At 40.1% G+C, this 23,150-nt stretch overlaps 2 protein-coding genes across 8 annotated transcripts in view; one reads left to right on the top strand and one right to left on the bottom strand.

Moving 5' to 3' along the window:
• Positions 1–21,395, top strand: part of LOC139764880 (FAD synthase-like) — a 32,438-nt gene extending 11,043 nt beyond the window's left edge. For all 3 annotated transcript variants that reach the window (XM_071691926.1, XM_071691925.1, XM_071691924.1), the window contains 7 exons: positions 873–1,033; positions 2,510–2,623; positions 4,206–4,318; positions 7,916–8,011; positions 8,413–8,554; positions 9,642–9,763; positions 11,179–21,395. In XM_071691926.1, the coding sequence (XP_071548027.1) occupies positions 873–1,033; positions 2,510–2,623; positions 4,206–4,318; positions 7,916–8,011; positions 8,413–8,554; positions 9,642–9,763; positions 11,179–11,314 (884 nt within the window). In that variant the 3' untranslated portion in view covers positions 11,315–21,395. The remainder of the gene's footprint in view (positions 1–872; positions 1,034–2,509; positions 2,624–4,205; positions 4,319–7,915; positions 8,012–8,412; positions 8,555–9,641; positions 9,764–11,178) is intronic.
• Positions 21,383–23,150, bottom strand: part of LOC139764875 (uncharacterized) — a 41,974-nt gene continuing 40,206 nt past the window's right edge. For all 5 annotated transcript variants that reach the window (XM_071691917.1, XM_071691918.1, XM_071691919.1 and 2 more), the window contains one exon: positions 21,383–22,717. In XM_071691917.1, coding sequence (XP_071548018.1) covers positions 22,571–22,717 — 147 coding nt within the window. In that variant the 3' untranslated portion in view covers positions 21,383–22,570. The remainder of the gene's footprint in view (positions 22,718–23,150) is intronic.

Here is a 23,150-nt window from a genome sequence, read left to right as displayed (position 1 = left end):
TCGTTAGAGATGTGATTTGTCTTAGGAACATACCACTAGAGGGATGTCATATGCAGTGGGAACACCCCACAAGAGGGATGTCATATGTCGTGGGAATATACCACTAGAGGGATGTCATATGTCATGGGAACACACCGCTAGAGGGGTTTCATATGTTGTGGAAACACATCACAAGAGGGTTTTGATATATCCCATAAAAACACATAAAAGGAGCACACTACTAGAGGGATTTGGTGTGTTTGGGGCTCACTTTAATATTGAGATTCATTTTTCTAGGCTTACACTAATCTTTTCTCTTTTAACAAGCCAAGAACGCATTACTAGTTGGATTACCTCAAAGTCTCACAATAGCTGAGGGCTTTTGTTTCTAACAGAACAACTCTGCGGGCATTTGTTGTCTCTTTACTTCTATCTACTATGTTTGTTAGGTTAGCTAAAGTTCTAACTTGACATCTTAATATATGGCTCCTTAGCTACTTCACCAGTCACCTACATTACCCAGCCTTGCCTTGGCTTGCTGGACCAAACTGTAGGTGGTCTGCTGTTACCTGATTATCTGAACGTGAAGTGTGCTCACTATACCTGAAATAGTTAGTTCAGTCTAACTTACTTTAACCTTGTAAAAAAAAGCTTAGTTGATTTGAATTGATGTTACCCATCTTGCCTGTTTAAACCGCTCCAAACAAGACTTGCTGATATGACCTAAGATAATCTGACAGCATAACCTTATCCTACCAAACCTAATTTGATCTAATTCACATTCAATTAATGTAGCTGATCAAGGTTTAACCTGAATTAACCAATGATAATCTAGCCTCAGTTGTCCTAATCCAACATTTTTATTTGAACCTAACCCATTCTTTCCTTGGCAGGGACACTAAATGATCTTGTGTGTCAAAGCCCACGTGTGATAGTGGGAAGTTACCCTGAGGTAAACAACTGTTACTACCGCACAAAAGTCACCCTCCAAAGCCAAGATGAGGATGACCTAAATCAAGCAGAGACATTCCTGAAGTCATCTGTTGGCCAGCAGGTGCAGCAGTTAGTCATGCTTGCATATCTTCTTTTGTTTCTATGTATTATTGTATATTTTCTATATATATATTTTTTAGCATTCCGTATACTACTTGTAACTGTGTTCTTGAATTTTGTCAAATCTATAGCTTTCACTGTCTTACATATTGTCTAATAACAAATTGTTTACACTGAACCATAAATGCTTCCTTAGTACACAGCTTCCCTGAATTGACACACATTTCATGCACTTATAATCATTCAAAAAGATTCACCTCTAACATACTCCCTCACTCCTGTCTTGATATTCCTCGCACACACTTTATCAACCCATCATACATACACATTCTGCTTTACAAGGATACACCTTTCATACTCACTCCTTACATAACCTAGCCAAAGGCCTTCTCTGGGGAAATATGAAAATGAACCAGGGCTCTGCAGGAACAAGCGACACTTGCTGGCAAAAAAGAATACTGTATCTTGAACTTTGTTTAGACTTTTGATAAAAAAAAGTTTGGTTATGATGGTACTGTAGTGTAGTTAAAATGTTTGTATAGTGTATTGATAGTGATATTATTTAGAACATCAAGTAGTTGGTATGTATGTGTAATTACTTATTTGTACAGTACAGGGATAGAGTTCTACATTTGTAGGTCCCATTTCTACAACTTTCCTTGTCCTTAAGTAGCTTTTTCAACACTTGTATGCAGGTGACACATGCAGATTCATCATTTAGGCTATTCCTAAATTACTGCTGCACTTACACAAAAACAGTACCTCTTACCTCATTTTTTAACAGGCTTCTTGCCTAGCTTCTTATTTTGACATCAGGTTACTGTGTCACTGCACCTCATGAAAAATGTTCACTGTCCACCTAATACAGAAACTTGAAGGCTGTACTCAGGTCACCCCGTTTGCCCTTTTTCATTCCCTTAGGCACTCTGCCTCTCTCCGATGACATCTAGAACAGTATTTCAAGAGAATTATTTAGCATATTGTACACATCTTCAGCATACAAGTTGAAATTTCACTAGAACCATGAGTCTTATACACATCAAGTCAAGTCCTTGAAGTATTTTGTCACTGTAATGTACACATTTCCAAGCTCCTTTTTATGACATCTTTTACAAAGTGACACTGGGAAAATGCTGCTGTATTTATTTGGTTTGTTATTATTGTGAAAGTTAATGGGCAGCCCATGTTTGTAAGTTAAATTCACATAATTTGTGTGATGTAGCTCCAGTGTTTGATGTATTCCTACTGTTTGTCCACATGGATTATAGTACTTTGTTCTTGTGATATAGCAACAAAATGTTGTAATTGCCCTGTTTGTTGGATGTGATGTGATTACATTGTTTGTTTAATGTAGCTTGTGTGTATGAAAGATGTTTGCATAATGTCACAGGTGTTTGTCAGGTGTAACTGCATTATTTTGGTGTAGTCCCAGTGCTGTTTTTCTGTGCTGTGATAATAGCAGGTATTGATGCGACAGGTGATTGTGGACTATGATGTCAATAGCAACAGCAAGGCAGGTCAACGGATCTATGACATTGTTGAGTTACGTGGGGAGCCCCATCTCACAGGTCCTGTCACAGAAGCTGTCAAGGTAAGGATCCACTAATTTTTTCAACATCTCAGATCCATTGATCCCAGTTGTATGACCTAACCAACTGAAGTATAACTCTCTTGTATGTGTTGATTTCTAATTTGGTGATTTAACATTCTTTGGGGATAGAGGAGAAAGAATGCTTCCCACGTATTCCTTTCGTGTTGTAGAAGGCGACTAAAAGGGGGGGGGGAGTGGGAGGCTGGAAATCCTCCCCTCTCATTTCTAATTTTCCAAAAGAAGGAACAGAGAAGGGGCATAAGTGAGGATTTCCCTCAAAGGCTCAGTCCTCTGTTCTTAACGCTACCTCGCTAGCGCAGGAAATGGCGAATAGTATGAAAAAAAAAACACTCTGAGTATAATAACTTGTAATTTGACAGAGGATATATGTGTCAGAGGTGGAGGGAACAAGGGGAATCAGGAGACCAAATTGGAGGTGGAAGGTTGGAGTGAAAAAGATCTTGAGCAATCAGGGCCTGAACATACAGGAGGGTGTGAGTGTGTGTGTGTGTATGTGAGCATGTGCCTTTCTTCATTCGTTTCCTGTTGCTGCCTTGCTAACACAGGAAACAGCAATCAAGTATAAAAAAGTTTCTGTTCTGACACTCTTATTAGTTTTCTTACTCCTGTCTTTAGTGATAATCACTTCAAAATATCCAGACAGATTAATGCCTTCTCATTCTTTGCTATTCATACATTACACTCAGACAGCTCAAATCTTTCAAAATCTTGAGCCTTGCTTTCACCTGAATTTACACTCACCATGAAAGTGAAACTCTCACACAAGCAGTACTTCTATCAAAATATCTTTTAACATAAGTAAAAGTCTTGCATGTACACCTGTAGTATCAGAACTTCTCAGAGTCCTGTCTTTCTTTAATATCATATGCCTTTCGCAAAGTCCATAAATTCTGCATACATTAGAGTGTATTGGAATGATGTGGTTTACTAGGGTCAACATGCTGCTAATGGACTTAAGCAGGGCATGTGAAGCATCTGGGGTAAACCATGGAAAGGTCTGTGGGGCCAGGTCGTGGATAGGGAGCTGTGTTCTTGGTGCTACCTCACTAATATGGAAAACGGCAGTCAAGTATGAAAAAAATCTAATCCTTTCCCAAACCTGACAACTGCAAAAATCTCCCTAAAAACACCTTCACTTACTGTAATTTCCATAATCCTTTTCATATATTTAACTATAATTCTTCCTGATATTTAGCCACCTATGTAACAAAGACTCATAAATTGTTACTTGTGACATTAAAACTATGATAGAAATGATGTGTGTTGTGTATACTACAGTGTCTTATCCATTTGATGTGTATATTTCTGATTTGATTTTATGCATGGCTCAGGTGAAAGAATAATGTTTCCGAATGTTCTGTTGTGTTTTATGTATTTCCTAGTGTGACTACTTTGTATAAGTGATGAGTTATATTTATCGTACTGTATAAATAATTTCAGCATTTCGAAAGTTTGAGATTTAATGTTAAGCATAACAAAATTCTTCTTTGATTTGTGATTTACAAAGCAACTAATTTGGCTTAATGAATTAAGCTCTTGATTGGACCATTGTCCGTTTCAGGTGATTGAGGATTGCTTTAACCGTTATACTGTGGAAGAAATCTGTGTAAGCTTTAATGGCGGGAAAGACTGTATGGTCATTCTTCACCTACTGCATGGTGCTCTGATGCACAGGTAATATGTCTATGTTAGTTTTATGTGAGGGAGTTCTAACACATTACATTCAGTAGCTGAGAAATATTTGCACATGCTGAAGGGCTAACATTCTACTTATGTATGTGCATCCCTCATAGCAAACTGAGCCTTCAAAGAACATGGAAACTGTAACTTGATACAAATGACTTTTCGAGCATGTGACATACTCCTTAACTATGATTGCTTTAAGCTTTCTTTTCTCTTATATTCAACAGATGTTTTTTTTTTTCTTTTTTTTGCTTTGTCGCTGTCTCCCGCGTTTGCGAGGTAGCGCAAGGAAACAGACAAAAGAAATGGCCCAACCCACCCCCATACACATGTATATACATACGTCCACACACGCAAAATATACATACCTACACAGCTTTCCATGGTTTACCCCAGACGCTTCACATGACCCGATTCAATCCACTGACAGCACGTCAACCCCGGTATACCACATCGCTCCAATTCACTCTATTTCTTGCCCTCCTTCATGTTCAGGCCCCGATCACACAAAATCTTTTTCACTCCATCTTTCCACCTCCAATTTGGTCTCCCTCTTCTCCTCGTTCCCTCCACCTCCGACACATATATCCTCTTGGTCAATCTTTCCTCACTCATTCTCTCCATGTGCCCAAACCATTTCAAAACACCCTCTTCTGCTCTCTCAACCACGCTCTTTTTATTTCCACACATCTCTCTTACCCTTACGTTACTTACTCGATCAAACCACCTCACACCACACATTGTCCTCAAACATCTCATTTCCAGCACATCCATCCTCCTGCGCACAACTCTATCCATTGCCCACGCCTCGCAACCATACAACATTGTTGGAACCACTATTCCTTCAAACATACTCATTTTTGCTTTCCGAGATAATGTTCTCGACTTCCACACATTCTTCAAGGCTCCCAGAATTTTCGCCCCCTCCCCCACCCTATGATCCACTTCCGCTTCCATGGTTCCATCCGCTGCCAGATCCACTCCCAGATATCTAAAACACTTCACTTCCTCCAGTTTTTCTCCATTCAAACTCACCTCCCAATTGACTTGACCCTCAACCCTACTGTACCTAATAACCTTGCTCTTATTCACATTTACTCTTAACTTTCTTCTTTCACACACTTTACCAAACTCAGTCACCAGCTTCTGCAGTTTCTCACATGAATCAGCCACCAGCGCTGTATCATCAGCCAACAACAACTGACTCACTTCCCAAGCTCTCTCATCCCCAACAGACTTCATACTTGCCCCTCTTTCCAAAACTCTTGCCTTCACCTCCCTAACAACCCCATCCATGAACAAATTAAACAACCATGGAGACATCACACACCCCTGCTGCAAACCTACATTCACTGAGAACCAATCACTTTCCTCTCTTCCTACACATACACATGCCTTACATCCTCGATAAAAACTTTTCACTGCTTCTAACAACTTGCCTCCCACACCATATATTCTTAATACCTTCCACAGAGCATCTCTATCAACTCTATCATATGCCTTCTCCAGATCCATAAATGCTACATACAAGTCCATTTGCTTTTCTAAGTATTTCTCACATACATTCTTCAAAGCAAACACCTGATCCACACATCCTCTACCACTTCTGAAACCACACTGCTCTTCCCCAATCTGATGCTCTGTACATGCTTTCACCCTCTCAATCAATACCCTCCCATATAATTTACCAGGAATACTCAACAAACTTATACCTCTGTAATTTGAGCACTCACTCTTATCCCCTTTGCCTTTGTACAATGGCACTATGCACGCATTCCGCCAATCCTCAGGCACCTCACCATGAGTCATACATACATTAAATAACCTTACCAACCAGTCAACAAAACAGTCACCCCCATTTTTAATAATTTCCACTGCAATACCATCCAAACCTGCTGCCTTGCCGGCTTTCATCTTCCGCAAAGCTTTTACTACCTCTTCTCTGTTTACCAAATCATTTTCCCTAACCCTCTCACTTTGCACACCACCTCGACCAAAACACCCTATATCTGCCACTCTATCATCAAACACATTCAACAAACCTTCAAAATACTCACTCCATCTCCTTCTCACATCACCACTACTTGTTATCACCTCCCCATTTGCGCCCTTCACTGAAGTTCCCATTTGCTCCCTTGTCTTACGCACTTTATTTACCTCCTTCCAGAACATATTTTTATTCTCCCTAAAATTTAATGATACTCTCTCACCTCAACTCTCATTTGCCCTTTTTTTCACCTCTTGCACCTTTCTCTTGACCTCCTGTCTCTTTCTTTTATACGTCTCCCACTCAACTGCATTTTTTCCCTGCAAAAATCGTCCAAATGCCTCTCTCTTCTCTTTCACTAATACTCTTACTTCTTCATCCCACCACTCACTACCCTTTCTAATCAACCCACCTCCCACTCTTCTCATGCCACAAGCATCTTTTGCGCAATCCATCACTGATTCCCTAAATACATCCCATTCCTCCCCCACTCCCCTTACTTCCATTGTTCTCACCTTTTTCCATTCTGTACTCAGTCTCTCCTGGTACTTCCTCACACAAGTCTCCTTCCCAAGCTCACTTACTCTCACCACCCTCTTCACCCCAACATTCACTTTTTTTTCTGAAAACCCATACAAATCTTCACCTTAGCCTCCACAAGATAATGATCAGACATCCCTCCAGATGTATTCCTCCATAATTGCCACATACATCCTTAGCACCTTTTCCTTAGGACGAAGGAAAAATAATAGCTTTCGTCTGATCCTCAGACACTATCTTTTGCTTCCATGCTAAAAGTACATATCATATGTATCCATTCTAGGAAAAACAAGAACCAAAAAGTGTTGCTTTGTCTACATCAGAGACAGCTACAGGTTTCTCAGAATGGAAAAGTGAAGGAAAGGTAGAGCGACATACTTGTTAGTGATGTCCTTAGCTAAGACCAATATCAAACTATCTACTTTATACTTCAACAGTTCAGCAGTAGTTTCATCCATTCAAAGTGCTTTCCTACCTTCAACCTCATTATCACCCTTTTTACCTCCCTTCTTGCTGCATGCATATAATAACTGCTGCCTCACCTCCCACATTCATAATTTCTTCAAAATAATCCTTGTATCTTCCTTTCTGTTCCTCCTTTTGATTCTGCAACTCCCTTTCTTACTTTGCACACATTTATTTTTCCACTCTAATCGATCTCTTTCTTTTTCACCTTCTTCCGGTACAATTTCTTATTTTCCCTAAACTTTTCACTCAATGTTCTTCCAAAATCTTCATTTACTTTCTTTGCTTTTTTCTGGTAGCTTCTTAATATTCTTATATTCTTCCCTCCTCCTTTGCTGAACTTTGACTGGTACATTCCTTTTGGGCAATGTACCATATGCTTTTTTCCTCTTATTCCACAACATTTCTAATCTTATCCAGCCATCATGTATTTCCTTTTCTCTGGTTAATTGAACATGATGAGGTTTAATATATTGGATTAGGTTTGTTTAAATTGGGATATGTTACCATAACTTATTCTTCTCAGTCAAAATTAACACCCTTTCACTTCCTGAAATGGGTAAGCCTTGAGCTAACCATTGCTGAATTTCCCACAGGTTCCCAGAGAATACACCGGCAATTCAGGCTGTCTACATAACCTGTGCCAACCCCTTTGATGAGTTGGAAAAGTTTATTGACGATACAGTTGACAGGTTGGTTGAGTTATGCTGTCGATCTGGCTACCTTTTCTCCATTTGTCAGTATGCTTCTTTCCGTCAATCTCTCAGTCTCACCATATTTGATAAAAGATATCACTAACCAATGTAAAGTGATTACTGACTTTTCCACAACAGTGCCATAAGGGATCAGGAATAACCAGTGTATAATGAAGGCTACCAAATCCAGTAAAAAGATTATGCATTCTTTATATGCTGCTTGGGTACGTCATAACCAGACCAGTTAGGAACTTTGATCAAGAAAGTATACCTGCCAGAAGTATAAGGAAAGCTCAAAGGAACATAAATTGTACATTACATTCAGTTACTTCTGTGTTCTTAGTTGCAGCCAAAAAGCATGTGGAATGAACTATTGAACATGATTTCCTCACTTGCAGGTATAAGCTGAACTTGTGGAGGTACAATGGACCCATTAAACAAGGTCTAGAGCAACTCACTATTCAAAAGCCTCATATTAAAGCTATCCTAATGGGCACCAGGTCCACAGACCCATATTCTCAAGACCTTAAGGCATTCCAGGTGAGCTGCTAGGCATTTTACACCTTCCATGTGAGCTAGTAGTTGTCTTATACCTTCCAGGTGAGCTGGTAGTTGTTTTATACCCTCATGGTGAGCTGCTTGGTGTTTTATACCTTCCAGTTGAGCTGCTGTTTTAGAACTACCGGTTGAGTTGCTGTTTTACAGCTTCCAAATGAGTTGCAAGGTATCTTGTACCTTCCAGATAAGCCAGTAGGTGTTTTATACTTTCCAGGTGAGCTGCTAGGTTTGTATTACAGGCCTTCCTGGTAAGCTGCTGAGTAATATAACACCGAGTTGGGAATTTAAAGCATATTCTACAAGGGAACCATGGCCTGGGAGAGGAATCGTGGTCCCTACTACCTCTAACTCTGGGCCTCCCAACCTCATTGTCATTATCCACTCATCTACTTCTGTCTTCATGCTTAACGTTGTTCATGCTCCATGAAGTTTGAAATCCTTGCCCTAGGTTTGTCCCTTGTGCTTCCTCTCCCTCTCGCAAGCCTTACAGGAATATGCTGCTTTGTATTGGGAAGCAGAACAATAAGTATGAACTTAGCTTTCAACAATACTAACTGCAATACTGATGAATTAGAAAGGTCAGAGTATATGTAGATGTTATTTCTCATGGACTACTCTTGTCTGAGCTCATCAAATCTGTAATGATTAGAATGCATATTTGCAAATCTGAATGCACATTGCTCCAGAACAGTGCACATAGTCCTGCAGTTTGGTTCCTTCCATACGCAGTTAGGCCAGGACAATTGGAAATGTATCGAAAGTGAATTTCTCAACTTTTAGGATTGGTTATCTAATCTGTGTGAAGAGTATTTAATTCCACTACTTGTATATGTTAAATTGATTGCATAATATTAAGGTACATGATGGACAGTTGCCCTTCATGATGAATCATGCTTTCAGATAAGTCTTATTAGGAATGACTGTCTGTAGACATTGTGTAAAGACTATACAGATTCATAATAGAAGTTAATTTCAATCAGTTGCACAATAGTAATTATATGGAAATAATACCTCAGTGCCATAATGTGTATGAGATAGGAAGATAATAATATTTACATGTATATTGTAGATGACAGACAGTGGCTGGCCCCAGGTCATGCGTGTCATGCCCATCCTCACTTGGAACTACCAGATTGTGTGGGAATTCCTTCGCTCCCTCTCTGTACATTATTGTGTACTCTATGACCATGGGTAAGTCATAAAGTCTTATACACCCTGGGTTGATTAAGTCTGTACATTAGTATGTATTCTTCAAGCCTGGGCAGGTCTCGCACTAGTGGACATTGTATAACTACAACACAAGTATATACAATTGTGGATATATTTATAAACTGCTGTATGCACTTTAACTGTGGAGCATGTATGGTATCTTACACTCTGATCTATCTTTCTGTATTTCTGATGCCTGTTCCATTTGGAACTCCCTCAAAGGGGTGGCCACGGCAACGGAGTCTCCATAACTAAAACTCCAGTGCCACTTCTTGGCCTTTAGTGCCTCAACCTTAGGCCGCTGGCATAGGGCAAGTCAAGTGCAGTGTTTGCAGAGGCTCCTACCTAATGTTCCTAATGACTACTTCTATCTAATGCTCCTACCTTCTACTTCTACCTAATAATCCTGCCAAATGTTCCTACTTAACTACTTTTATATACTGCTCCTACCCTTTTGCCAAACAGCAGGGCTAGTGCATAGTGCTCACTGCAGGAAAATCAAGTTATGAAGAATGAGCTTCATGAGTCAAGTGTTACATATGACAAGGAGAGATTGTATTTTGTGGACATAATGCCAGTGGTCCACATGAGGTAGAATGAAAAGACAGCTACCTGGGTCAGAGGATTGCAGCTTGACAACCACTAAAGTGCTGTCTCACTGAGACTGTTGATAAGCTTATGCATTAATGGATGCTCAAGAACTATGGTTAAATCTGTACACCACTGCAATCCTGGTTATGGATGTACCCTACTGTAAGAGTGGGTAAAGCTGAAGGCTAACTGTACACTTTATAACCACAATTTAGATTGAACATACATGTACACCAAATGACCAAGGGCACACACAAGATTCATCATTGCACATAGAGGTTTAATGCAGGCTTTAGTTTTAGGCTTTCTCTTTATTTTTTTGCAAGCTCAGTTTTATGAGCATTTGCTGATTTTTATGAGATTTTTCAATTTTTGCTTTGACTTCAGTTTCACTCTCAGCTTATAATTCCACTAGGGAAAAAGGGATTGATGCAATTGTGGACTGCAGTAAGTGACAGGTTCCAGTTGTCTGTATAGGGCTCTGTGTTTTCATTCCAGTGAGGTCATAAATTACTCTATTATTATCAGAGCTTCCTTTAAGCATTGATATTTCAACTTAAATATTCTTACAGAAAGCATTACTATTTTTGAAATCTTGCCTTCCTTTTAGCACTGATATTTCAGCCTCAACATCCATAAAGAAGGCACTGCCCAGCATTTGAAATGTTGCAGTCTATTTCACATGATGTGCATCTGATTGTATTTCAAACTAACTCCTCTATACATCACTTATTTAATGTCACTCCTTATTTTCATGTGTGCCTTATTGCCTCCTTACATGCTTCCCAGTTCTATGTTTACTACAGGTACACGTCTCTTGGAGGTCAGCACAACACTGCTAAAAACCCACACCTTTGTTATCATGATGAGGCAGGCAACAAAAACTGGTACCCAGCATATTTCCTCAAAGATTCAGCTCTGGAACGTACAGGCAGGACATAGCCAACCTCACAAGATGAACAGAGGTGAAGCGGCACAGGTATAAAATCATTTGCAGTACATCCATCAACCAGCAGCAAATATGCTGTTTTGTACTTTAATGTAAGGGTGACACATACAGAATTTTCTTGTTAGTTACTGTATGTGATCATTCTGGCAGCTGGAAAATGAATACCAACACTAAAAAAATTCATTAGAATGGTTTTTCTGTCATAAAAACAGTTGCCCTTGTCTATTTGCCTAATAAGAAAAGCATAATCTTAAAAGGCTGTTCAACATATTTGTAGAATATTGTATAGACCTTTTATAATGATGATAAATTACTTGTTAGAGGCAAGGGTTAAGATTCATAAAGCTTTAGGAAATGAGGAAATGATATGAGTGTAAAGAGGATGGTCAAAGATGCTTTTACCAAGAGACACCAAGAGAGACTGAGTGTGGATTGGCAAAAGGTGAGTAAAAAAGTCCTTTTGCTGTTGTACAGGTGCTAGGCTTTGGCTTTAGATGAGAATGTACAGAAAAGGGTGAATCTGTTGGAAGGTTACTATGATTGTGAGGAGGATTCATTGCATAAGAAAAAATAGGGTAAGAGTGTATGGTTGAGAGAGCCAGAGAGGATGTTCTGAAATGGTTTGTACACATGGATAGAATGAATGAAGAGTGGATGACAAAGAGGATACCTTTGTCAGAAGTGGACGGGACAAGGAGAAGAGGAAGACCAAATTGGAGTTGGAAGGATGGAGTGGAAAACGTTTTCAGCACTCAAAGCTTGCAAATGTAGGAGGGTGTAAGGCATGTACAGGATACAGTGAATTGGGGCATTGTGGTATACATGGGCAATGATGTCAGTGGACTAAACCAGGGTATATAAAGCAGTCTGCAGAAATCGCAGAAAGGTCTGTTGGACCTAGTTCTGGACTGGGAGTTTTAGTTTTTGAGCATTACACATGAAAGCAATAAAATGAATGTGAGTGAATGAGGCCAATTCTCCATCTGTTCCTGGCATTACTTTACTAACACAGGGAATGACAGTAAAGTTCGAAAAAGTATTAGTAAATTTGAATATTACGGGTTCTATAGAATGAAGCTAAAATGATCTGAAGAACCCATAAGGTTTATGAGAAATTTCCCTGTTCTGCTTGTTTGTCCTCACATCCAGTACATCCTTTGATTTTTCCTCTACCCAGAGCTCATCATTAATGGTTGTCCGAGTGTCCTGCAAAACAGTTATTGACCAAACCTCCTTTTCTGTATAATTTTGGTAAGTTCTCGATCAATTGGCTAACTGGCATTTTAATGTAACAAATGCAGTAGTTTTAGATTTGGATAAACACCTGAGGGGTACTGTTACTTTTAGTTTTGATAATTTTGGAGCCTTGCTGCCACTGGAAACACCCTGCACTGGAGTTGTCCTCTGCCAGTGACCTGTCAAGAGAGGCACAAAAGGCTAAGAAGCAGCACTGGAGTCTACCAGTTTTGCCAAGGGTTAAAAAGAACGAGTGATTGAGGCTGATGGTAAGGAATGTGAATGGGAGAATAAAAAAGGGAGATTGTGGAGAGGTTTAGGAGTTGTAGTGTGAATGTGCTTTTGTTTGGCCATCATACATTTCCCCTCTCATTATTTCTCACAACCTTGTATCCAGCTACTAATTCTACAACTTTTAACGTTCTTTCTCTAAACATTTTAAGCACTTCATTCACACATGACTGCATCCTTACATTTACTACATATTTTACTAAGCTTTCTATCATCTATAAACTTTTATACACTTTCTTGCATTCTTTCTGATTCACCTTTTTTCCACTTGCCAGCACTTTTACTTTTCTGTTCTTTCTTACACCATACTTCCACTTCTGCCTGATCCTTACCTCCACAAAAACTTTAAGATGGTCAGAATCTCCATAGTATTCTGTCACGTCTCTAGCATCCAGCACAATCTTTCTGTCGATATTGGTGACATCTGTGGCCTCCTGGAACTCCCTCAAGGGGGTGACAATGAAAACAAAATCTCCATAACCTTGAACTCCAGTGCTGCTTCCTAGCCTTTCATGCCTCACCCTTAACAGGCTACAGTCACAGGGCAACTTTAGCCCAATGTTCTCAACCTTTCATGCACTGCTACATAAACAATCAAACCCTTTTGTCTTTCTCTTCCATCATTTCTTATCCATGTATATCTGTGGATTATCTTGTGTTGGAAAAAAAAAAGGTGTTTGCAGCACAGTCATCCAGTCATTTACCACCTATCTCATCAATATCAACACATCCCATCTTTGCATTAATATCACCCATTGCAACCACCTTTCTCTCTTTCTTAAACCCATTTACAGTCACTCAAATTTCTCCATAATTGCTTCATTTCATCCTTACCTTGCACATTCTTCACATTTTTTTTTTTTTTTTTTTTTTTTTTTTATACTTTGTCGCTGTCTCCCGCGTCTGCGAGGTAGCGCAAAGGAAACAGACGAAAGAAATGGCCCAACCCCCCCCCCCCATACACATGTACATACACACGTCCACACACGCAAATATACATACCTACACAGCTTTCCATGGTTTACCCCAGACGCTTCACATGCCTTGCTTCAATCCACTGACAGCACGTCAACCCCTGTATACCACATGACTCCAATTCACTCTATTTCTTGCCCTCCTTTCACCCTCCTGCATGTTCAGGCCCCGATCACACAAAATCTTTTTCACTCCATCTTTCCACCTCCAATTTGGTCTCCCTCTTCTCCTCGTTCCCTCCACCTCCGACACATATATCCTCTTGGTCAATCTCTCCTCACTCATTCTCTCCATGTGCCCAAACCATTTCAAAACACCCTCTTCTGCTCTCTCAACCACGCTCTTTTTATTTCCACACATCTCTCTTACCCTTACGTTACTTACTCGATCAAACCACCTCACACCACACATTGTCCTCAAACATCTCATTTCCAGCACATCCATCCTCCTGCGCACATCTCTATCCATAGCCCACGCCTCGCAACCATACAACATTGTTGGAACCACTATTCCCTCAAACATACCCATTTTTGCTTTCCGAGATAATGTTCTCGACTTCCACACATTTTTCAAGGCTCCCAAAATTTTCGCCCCCTCCCCCACCCTATGATCCACTTCCGCTTCCATGGTTCCATCCGCTGACAGATCCACTCCCAGATATCTAAAACACTTCACTTCCTCCAGTTTTTCTCCATTCAAATTCACCTCCCAATTGACTTGACCCTCACCCCTACTGTACCTAATAACCTTGCTCTTATTCACATTTACTCTCAACTTTCTTCTTCCACACACTTTACCAAACTCAGTCACCAGCTTCTGCAGTTTCTCACATGAATCAGCCACCAGCGCTGTATCATCAGCGAACAACAACTGACTCACTTCCCAAGCTCTCTCATCCCCAACAGACTTCATACTTGCCCCTCTTTCCAGAACTCTTGCATTCACCTCCCTAACAACCCCATCCATAAACAAATTAAACAACCATGGAGACATCACACACCCCTGCCGCAAACCTACATTCACTGAGAACCAATCACTTTCCTCTCTTCCTACACGTACACATGCCTTACATCCTCGATAAAAACTTTTCACTGCTTCTAACAACTTGCCTCCCACACCATATATTCTTAATACCTTCCACAGAGCATCTCTATCAACTCTATCATATGCCTTCTCCAGATCCATAAATGCTACATACAAATCCATTTGCTTTTCTAAGTATTTCTCACATACATTCTTCAAAGCAAACACCTGATCCACACATCCTCTACCACTTCTGAAACCGCACTGCTCTTCCCCAATCTGATGCTCTGTACATGCCTTCACCCTCTCAATCAATACCCTCCCATATTTACAGGTGCATATACACATACCCAAGCATACTTCACAATTCCAGTCTTTCCTTTAACCCACATTATTTTTTATCCATTCCATCCATACTCTGTTACAATCTCCCATACTCTCACTGATAACACACTTGCACATCCTTCATTCCCTCTTCCTAATAATTTTCATTCATTCCTATCCATACCACTCCTTCCATGCCCTCCCACAACTTGCATTCATTTCCATTTTCACTCTACACACCATGATCAAGGATATGGGTTTCCCCAATCCCAGCACATACAAACTATAACTTTCAAATTTCTCTCCACAAGCTTTCTCCTTTTATTCTCAAGAGTCATTCCATTAATATTTAAACCAGCCATCACCCTCACTTTCTCATCCCCTTTACTCCTCAGCATAACTAGTGGACTCCAGTGACATTTCCTAACCTTTGGTGCTTAAACCTTGACAGCCCACTGGCAGATGGCGGCTCTAGCACTGTTTCCTAGAGGCAGCAGGGCTATGAGATTGTCCTAAATTTTAAAACTATTGCCCTGATGGAGTTGGGCAATGCCTCCCCATTCTGTTCCACCCCTAAGGGTGTACAACTGACTAGAATATCCTCTTAGGGCACTAAAGGTCAACTTTTCCTATGATCGAGCCCCTACTGCAGCAGTAACACCTAATTGGTTGCAATACTGCCACTGCATGATACGATAGATGAAAAGCAAAACTAGGGAAAGGGGGTGCGGAGATAGAGTGTTATGGTGAAATGTGGTGGCTAGTGACTAGCCTGTTTGTGGATGATACTGTGTTGAATGCTGAGAGTGAAGAGGAGTTGTAGAAGGTTGTAATTGTTTTATCATGTGTACAAGTGTATGCAACTGAAGGTAAATGCAAGTAAAAATAAAGTAGTGATGTTTGAAAAGATATGGGGGAGAAAGACTAGGAGAGATGACAGAGTTTTAAGTTATTAGGAGCTATCTTGGGTAAGATTGGTGATATGGAAGGAGAGATAAGGGAGACAGCAGTACAAGGTAGAAGAGTCACTGCATCCCTTAACAGAATAATGAAGAGTAGAGATGTAAGTATGGAAGTAAAGAATGGATTAAAGTACAGCATAGACCTCTTCAAACTCTGACCTATCCAGCCGAAACACGGATATGGAATGAGTCAGAGAGGTCAAGAATCCAGGCCGTGTAAATCAATTATTTGACAGGAGCATGTGGTATGACTACATGAAGTTACACTGATACACAGACCACACAAACCCAAGGTCCAAGCAAGGTGTTCTGGCCATAACACTACTGCTGCTACTACTTAAAAAGAAGAAAAGTCCCCTTAAAAGCAATAGAAGAAAAGGATAGCAAAACAATGGCTCTCTCTCTAACTTCCACTTCCTAAGGCAACACACCAGAAATCAAGTGAAAAAAATACTTTGCAGGATTAGTATGCCTGAAGGAAATATTTATAGGAAAGTCATAAGGTAGGATGAACATGAATATGTCATGCATCCCCTCATATTTTGTTAGAAATGCAATAGTAAGGATAAACTTGAGCTCTAGCCTCTCGACTTACCATGCTTATATCATTCCTGATGTTGAAGAAAGATGCAGTAATTCTTAGTCTCTCCAAGCAAGTGACATGGGTTAATCATTGTTGGTATGTTACTGCAGCATGGCCAAGGAGAGATCGGAGGTTGAGAAGGGAACATGATATGCCAGTGCTGACAGGGTGTGGCATTGGGGTATCATCTCTAAGCTCTCCTCTTTTGGCTTCCCTCCCTCACTTTGCTCCTTCATATCTATATTCCTCTCTGGCTGATCTGTCTCTGTGGTTGTTGATGGATCAGCCTTCCCCTTTTTCCCATCAACAGCAGTGTCCCTAAAGGTTCTGTCCTGTCCCCTCCACTTTTTCTCTTTTTTTCAATGATATCCTCTCCTCCACAAATAATCCAATGCATTCATCCACATCCTCCAATTCTGCTCCCTCCCCTCTCACTTGATCTGCATCTCATCTTGACACAGCTTCCTCAATAAACTTGGACAGGATATCTGAGTGGGGTAGACAAAATCTTGTTAAGTTTAATGTCTCCAAGACCCAATTTCAACCCATCTCTTTATCGAAAACTCCTCACAACTCACCTCTCCTTTGACAGTTCTGTAATTCCATCTCGACTCAATGAACATACTTGGTATTACTGTAACATCCACTCATTCTTGGAAACCTCTCATTACAGGAATAGTTAAGCTAAGTCTGCCTCTAATAAACTGTGTGTCCTGTTTAGATGTTGAAACTTCTCTTCTTAACAGTTGCTCCATTTATACAAGGGATTGATATATCCTTGTATGGAGTACTGCTCTCACATTTGAGGTGGGTCTAGCTGTGTATGCTTACTTGACAGAGTTGAGTCAAAAGTGGTCTGGCTTATATACTGTCCCAGGCTAACTGCCAAACTTGACCCCCCCTTTCCCTATGCCACAATGCTGGTTCACTCTCCCTCCTCTATAGATATTACTTTGGTTTTTTGCTCCTGAGAACTGGCTGCTTGTGTGCCCCCACAACTAGCTAGACCATGCAATATTTGGCAAGCTATTGCAACACATTATTGTGTGGTCATTGGCAACTCAAGGGTGGGCTGTTTTGATGATGACTTTTTTCCCTACATGTTGAAGCTTTGGAACTCTGTACCTTTTCATGTCTTTCCCAATACCTATGACCTGGCACATTCCAAAAGACAAGTCTTTCAAGTCCTCAAAAATCTGTAAATACTTTTCCTTGTCTTTTCTTTTTCCGCATTATAATTCTCTATTTCAATTAAGGCCCGGCCTTGATATGGACTTTAGTCCATGACTGAAACCTTCAACTTAAAAAAAAAATGAATTATTCAGCACCAGAGAGTGACAAGTGATAATGAATCCTAATTTTGAATATATTAAGGATGTAGGTCTGAAAGATTTTCTAGGGGCTTATTTCATGCATCAATAACATCGTCGGTGATCCTTAAGTTTTAGCCCATTTCCTCTCATTGGTAATGCTGGCACTATTGTAAAGAAATATTCAATATTCACATGGAATGAAGGAAGAAATGAGTAGTATGAAAGATTTGGTATGGTATGCAGTGCAAAAGGAATCATTTGTGGAGATAGAGTGGGTGAAATGTAATACTTTAAGTGGTTTGGGGCATGTGGAAAGAATTCAAGATAGGGACTTTACAAGGAGTGTATATGGCAGTGAGATCAAAGGGGGTGATGTGAGAGGAAGAACACCTGTGACATGGGGAAATAAACAGGGAGAGAAATGATGGAAGAAAGCGTGGAATGGTGTATGCAAAGGAGGCAGGTAAGGGCAGGGACAAGTGGAGACTCTTTTGCTGTGGCCACCCTTTTGATAGGAGTTCCTGGAGGGAATTGGCATCAAAGATACAGATAGTTAAATTCACACTTTATAAATGGTATGATAACAGGCTGAATGGTGTATGCAAGGGAGGCATGTAACGACAGGGATAAGTGAAGACTCTTTTGCTATGGCCACTCCCTTGATGAGAGTTCCTGGGGGGAATGGGCATCAGTGATACAGAGAGTTGTATTCATACTTTTTAAATTGTTTGCTAATAGGCTGAGTGAGGGGAGATAGCTAGAATGGTAGTCTGCTTGAATGATGAATGTAGGAAAGATTGACAAAGAAAATATATGTGTCAGAGGTAAAGGGAACAAGGAGAGGCAGGAAACCAAATTGGAGGTGGAAGGATGGAGTGGAAAAAGATTTTGAGCAATCAGGGCCTGAACATACAGGAGAGTGAAAGACATGCAAGGAGTAGAATGAATTGGAACGATGTGGTATACCAGGGTCAACGTGCAGTCAGTGGACTGAACCGGGGCATGTGAAACGTCTGGGGTAAACCATGTAAAGGTCTGTGAGGCCAGGATGTGGATAGGGAGCTGTGGTTTCAGTACATTAAACACGACAGCTTGAGACTGAGTGTGAACGAATGTGGCCTTTTTTGTCTGTTTTCCTGGCGCTACCTCGCTGAAGCGGGGGTAGCAATGCCATTTCCTGTGGGGCAGGGTAATGACAGGAATGGATGAAGGCAAGCAAGTATTAATATGTACATGTGTATATATGTACATGTCTGTGCATGTTTATGTTGATATGTATATGTATGCGTATATGAATGCATGGGCCATTCTTCGTATGTTTCCTGGCACTACCTTGCTTAAGTAGGAAACAGCGATTATGATAATAAATAAGTAAAATGTAAAACTAGTTTTTGAGAGATAGGATGTCAGTGTCATATAATTCTGAATAATGAAGAACTGGAAAATGTGAATGAGTTGAAGTATTTAGGAGAATAGTTTAATAAGGATAGGAGTAAGGATCTGAAGTAAAGAGCACAGTCTTAACACAGTAGAAAAATTGGAGATATATGGAAAACTTTAGTGAAGTTACAGCTCAAGAAACTGGCATGAAGGAATTTTTATCCCAACTCAGCTGTATCAGTGAGGATAAATGGTACTGACTGAAGATAAGAGAAGGATATTTTCTTTTTTCTTTCATACTATTCGCCATTTCCCGCATTAGCGAGGTAGCGTTGAGAACAGAGGACTGGGCCCTTGAGGGAATATCCTCACCTGGGCCCCTTCTCTGTTCCCTCTTTTGGAAAATTAGAAAAAAAAAAGTGAGAGGGGAGGATTTCCAGCCCCCCGCTCCCTTCCCTTTTAGTCGCCTTCTACGACACGCAGGGAATACGTGGGAAGTATTCTTTCTCCCCTATCCCCAGGGATAAAGAGAAGGATATATAGTACTAAAATTCTTCAAAGGGGAACAGGGATGAAAATGTTTTATGATGGTAAGGTGATGTAGAATGTATAGCATATGGTAAGTTAGTTAGGAAAATATGTAGCAGTATAAGTGAAGAGATACCCCAGGGGATAGGGGAGAAAGAATACTTCCCATGTATTCCCTGCGTGTCGTAGATGGCGACAAAAGAGTTAGGAGCTGGAAATGCTCCCGTCCAATTTTTACTTTTCCAAAAGAAGGAACAGAGAAGGGGGTTAAGGGAGGATTTTCCCAAAGGCTCAGTTCTCTGTTCTTGATGGTTCCTTGCTAAAGAGGGAAATGGCACATATATATGAAAAATATATATATAAGTGAAGAGAGATATGAATTTAGAATTAATATGGGCTGTGGATGTTTCATCAAACATTTAAAGGAAAATTTGGGAATGAATAGTGAAAATATGTGTATAAATGTGTAAATTTTAACATAAAATACTAGTCTCGTGTTCACAAATCATCTTGGCATGCATAAAAAGAACTTATACTCAGTGCAACAAACTGATATGGGGTGACAATGTGCATGAGGATATGAGGGGCTACATGTACCTTATCCACCCCATAAAACTCAGAAAATTAGTGATAGACTGTATATTATAAAAATTTCACTTCGCTGATGGGCTGTCATTTGTATGAACAAGGAAAAAAGGTTTGCAGGAACTAGTTGTTTTGGAGCATTAGACAAGGCATCTAGAGAGTGGATGGGAGCAAATATGGCCATTTCTTTGTCTGCTCCTGGCCCTAGCTCACTAATGGGAAATGACGAACAAGTATGAAAAATTTCAAAACTATATCTTTTATTGTCATTATATAGGCGTGCATGGGATTGAGTGAATTGGAGCGATGTGGTATACAGGGGGCAACTTAAAATCAATGGAATGAACTAGGAAATATAAAGTTGTCGGGGAACCAAGAAGAGGTCTGTAGGTCCTGGTTGTGGATCAGGGGCTTTGGTTTTGATGCGTATACATGAAAGCTAGAGAGTGGATGTGACCAAATGAGGCCACATCCACTTTGCATATATGTTCCTGGCACTACCTTGCTAACAAGGGAAATGGCAAAAAAGTATGAACAAAATATTTTTGTAAACTTTCCTGTAGTATTCATACTGAATAATGCTGACATTTTTTGTAACCTAATTACATACAAGGATTCAAATTTATGGGGAATCTTTGGACACCTGGGCAAGACTTATGGATTGACAAAATTTAGTACCCGTGTACCTAACTATTTATGTGAGCTCAGAGGTTGTGTTAAGCTCTGTTTCAATTCTCTCCTGAATTGGTTAGCCATGCTAATGCAGTTCTTATCACTTCAATTTTTGACATCTTGAGTTACTTACTAGGTACTGTACATATTCTGTAGCATGTACGCATGTTGTAGATAAAGGTTATTAAATTATTATGGCAAACTTTGTGTTTTATTTTCCACCTTCAAATTAATTTTGCTTTGGTCAATATGACCTAAATTCATCCACCTTTCTCATGCAATGTTTAACCTAAAAGTTGGTCCACTCCTTAGTGGTGTATTTTGCTTATTATGGGCCTGGCCCAGTGTTGCATCCCCTCAGCTTCCCACTGCAACTTCTTGCTATGAGCAACATAATTACACCAATATTCAGATCAGGAGCAAACACTTTGACATCAGGCCACATTGCTTACATGGTTGCTGAAAATATATATTTCAGCTAAAGTGAATGCAAGATGTTGAAAAAGCAGTTACTTTAACAAATTCCGTACTATGTTCCATCAAAACTTACAAAACTGCTACTCTTCCATCAAGATTCACAAAGCAATGCATTGATATATAAAACAACAAGAGTGATGTTTTCATTGCATCCACCACTTTGATCTGATGAGAAGCCAAACTACCCAGGCGCTGAGAATATTCACTGACGACCATCCAATCAACACCTGTCAGTAGCAACACAATACCTGACAGCTAATCACCAAGTCATCAGTGGATACCTGCTGACTATCAACCAATCGCCAACTAGTCAACAGTGGCAATCTCCTGGTAATCCGCCGATCACCTGCCAGTCATAATGGCTATCTATGGCATCACTGATTTCAAAACAGGATAATATAATTTGTTTCTGTAATATTTGATCTTGTCTCCCGCTTTCGTAGGGTGCAACCCTTTGGCGAGAAGAGTTAGGTAGACATGGGACGTGATATCTGGGTACTGACCCTGCAGACATTGGAGCAAATAATGCCCCACCAACCCTACCTAACCACAGACTCTACCCTCCATCCCCTGGGTTGTGAACGGTCCACACTACCAATGTCCAGTAGTGACCCTTATTGATTTCAATAATCAAATCCCTGGAAAAAATTCTGTATCTATATATCAGAGCATAAAAACACTTGCTACTGGATGCTAACACCAGTATTTTCAATAACAGGAAAAGGGTAACTAGTGCATCTTCACTCTGCAGAAATTCAAATCAGTAATGCAAAGTTGGTCTTTGTTTGCACTCAGGTTTGTTGTACATTTTCTCGAGTTTCGGTGCTTTCCTTCACAATCTTCTCGAGTCTTAGTCTAGGGATTTGCATGTTTCTCTGGCAAAGCTCTGACTATAAAGTCTTATGAAGTTACAGCAGCAGCTTCTTTTTCATCCACTTTAGGCTTCTTAGCACCGTCACCATCACCATCATCGTGGGCTTGAGAGCGTGAGGTGGCCACACGCCACTCTAGGGAATTGTACAGCAAGTCCACATCCTTTGGGCTGCCCTGAAGTACACATAAATACAATCAGGCACATATAAAGTTCAATCTAATATGCTATGATTCATGCAATATATACAGTTAAAAGTTATGCAAAAAAATTATTATATTACATTTCACCCATATCCGGATTAATTGCAAAGCAAGGGCATTGGGTGTGGGACATATTCTGGGTTTGAAGAGTGAGAGAAAAAAAAAGACACTAATCCTAAACCCAAACTATTTGGTTTGGGACTGGGACACATTTTGGAAGCCACAAAAAATACTGCTCCAGTTAGATGAAATCAAGAAAAAAAATTCTTGGTTAAGCTGAGTTATTGGGTGCAAGGGAAACAAACCTATTTGATGTTAAAAAACTACTGAGTCAAAATACTGTGGTTACAAAATACTACATGAGTCAAAATACTGCTAATCTGTCATCATGTAGAACATGCATCTT

Source organism: Panulirus ornatus, chromosome 51 (assembly GCF_036320965.1).
Source record: "Panulirus ornatus isolate Po-2019 chromosome 51, ASM3632096v1, whole genome shotgun sequence".
NCBI lineage: Eukaryota > Metazoa > Arthropoda > Malacostraca > Decapoda > Palinuridae > Panulirus > Panulirus ornatus.
The sequence above is the reverse complement of the archived record's forward strand: the minus strand, read 5'-3'. Positions and strand labels throughout refer to the sequence as shown.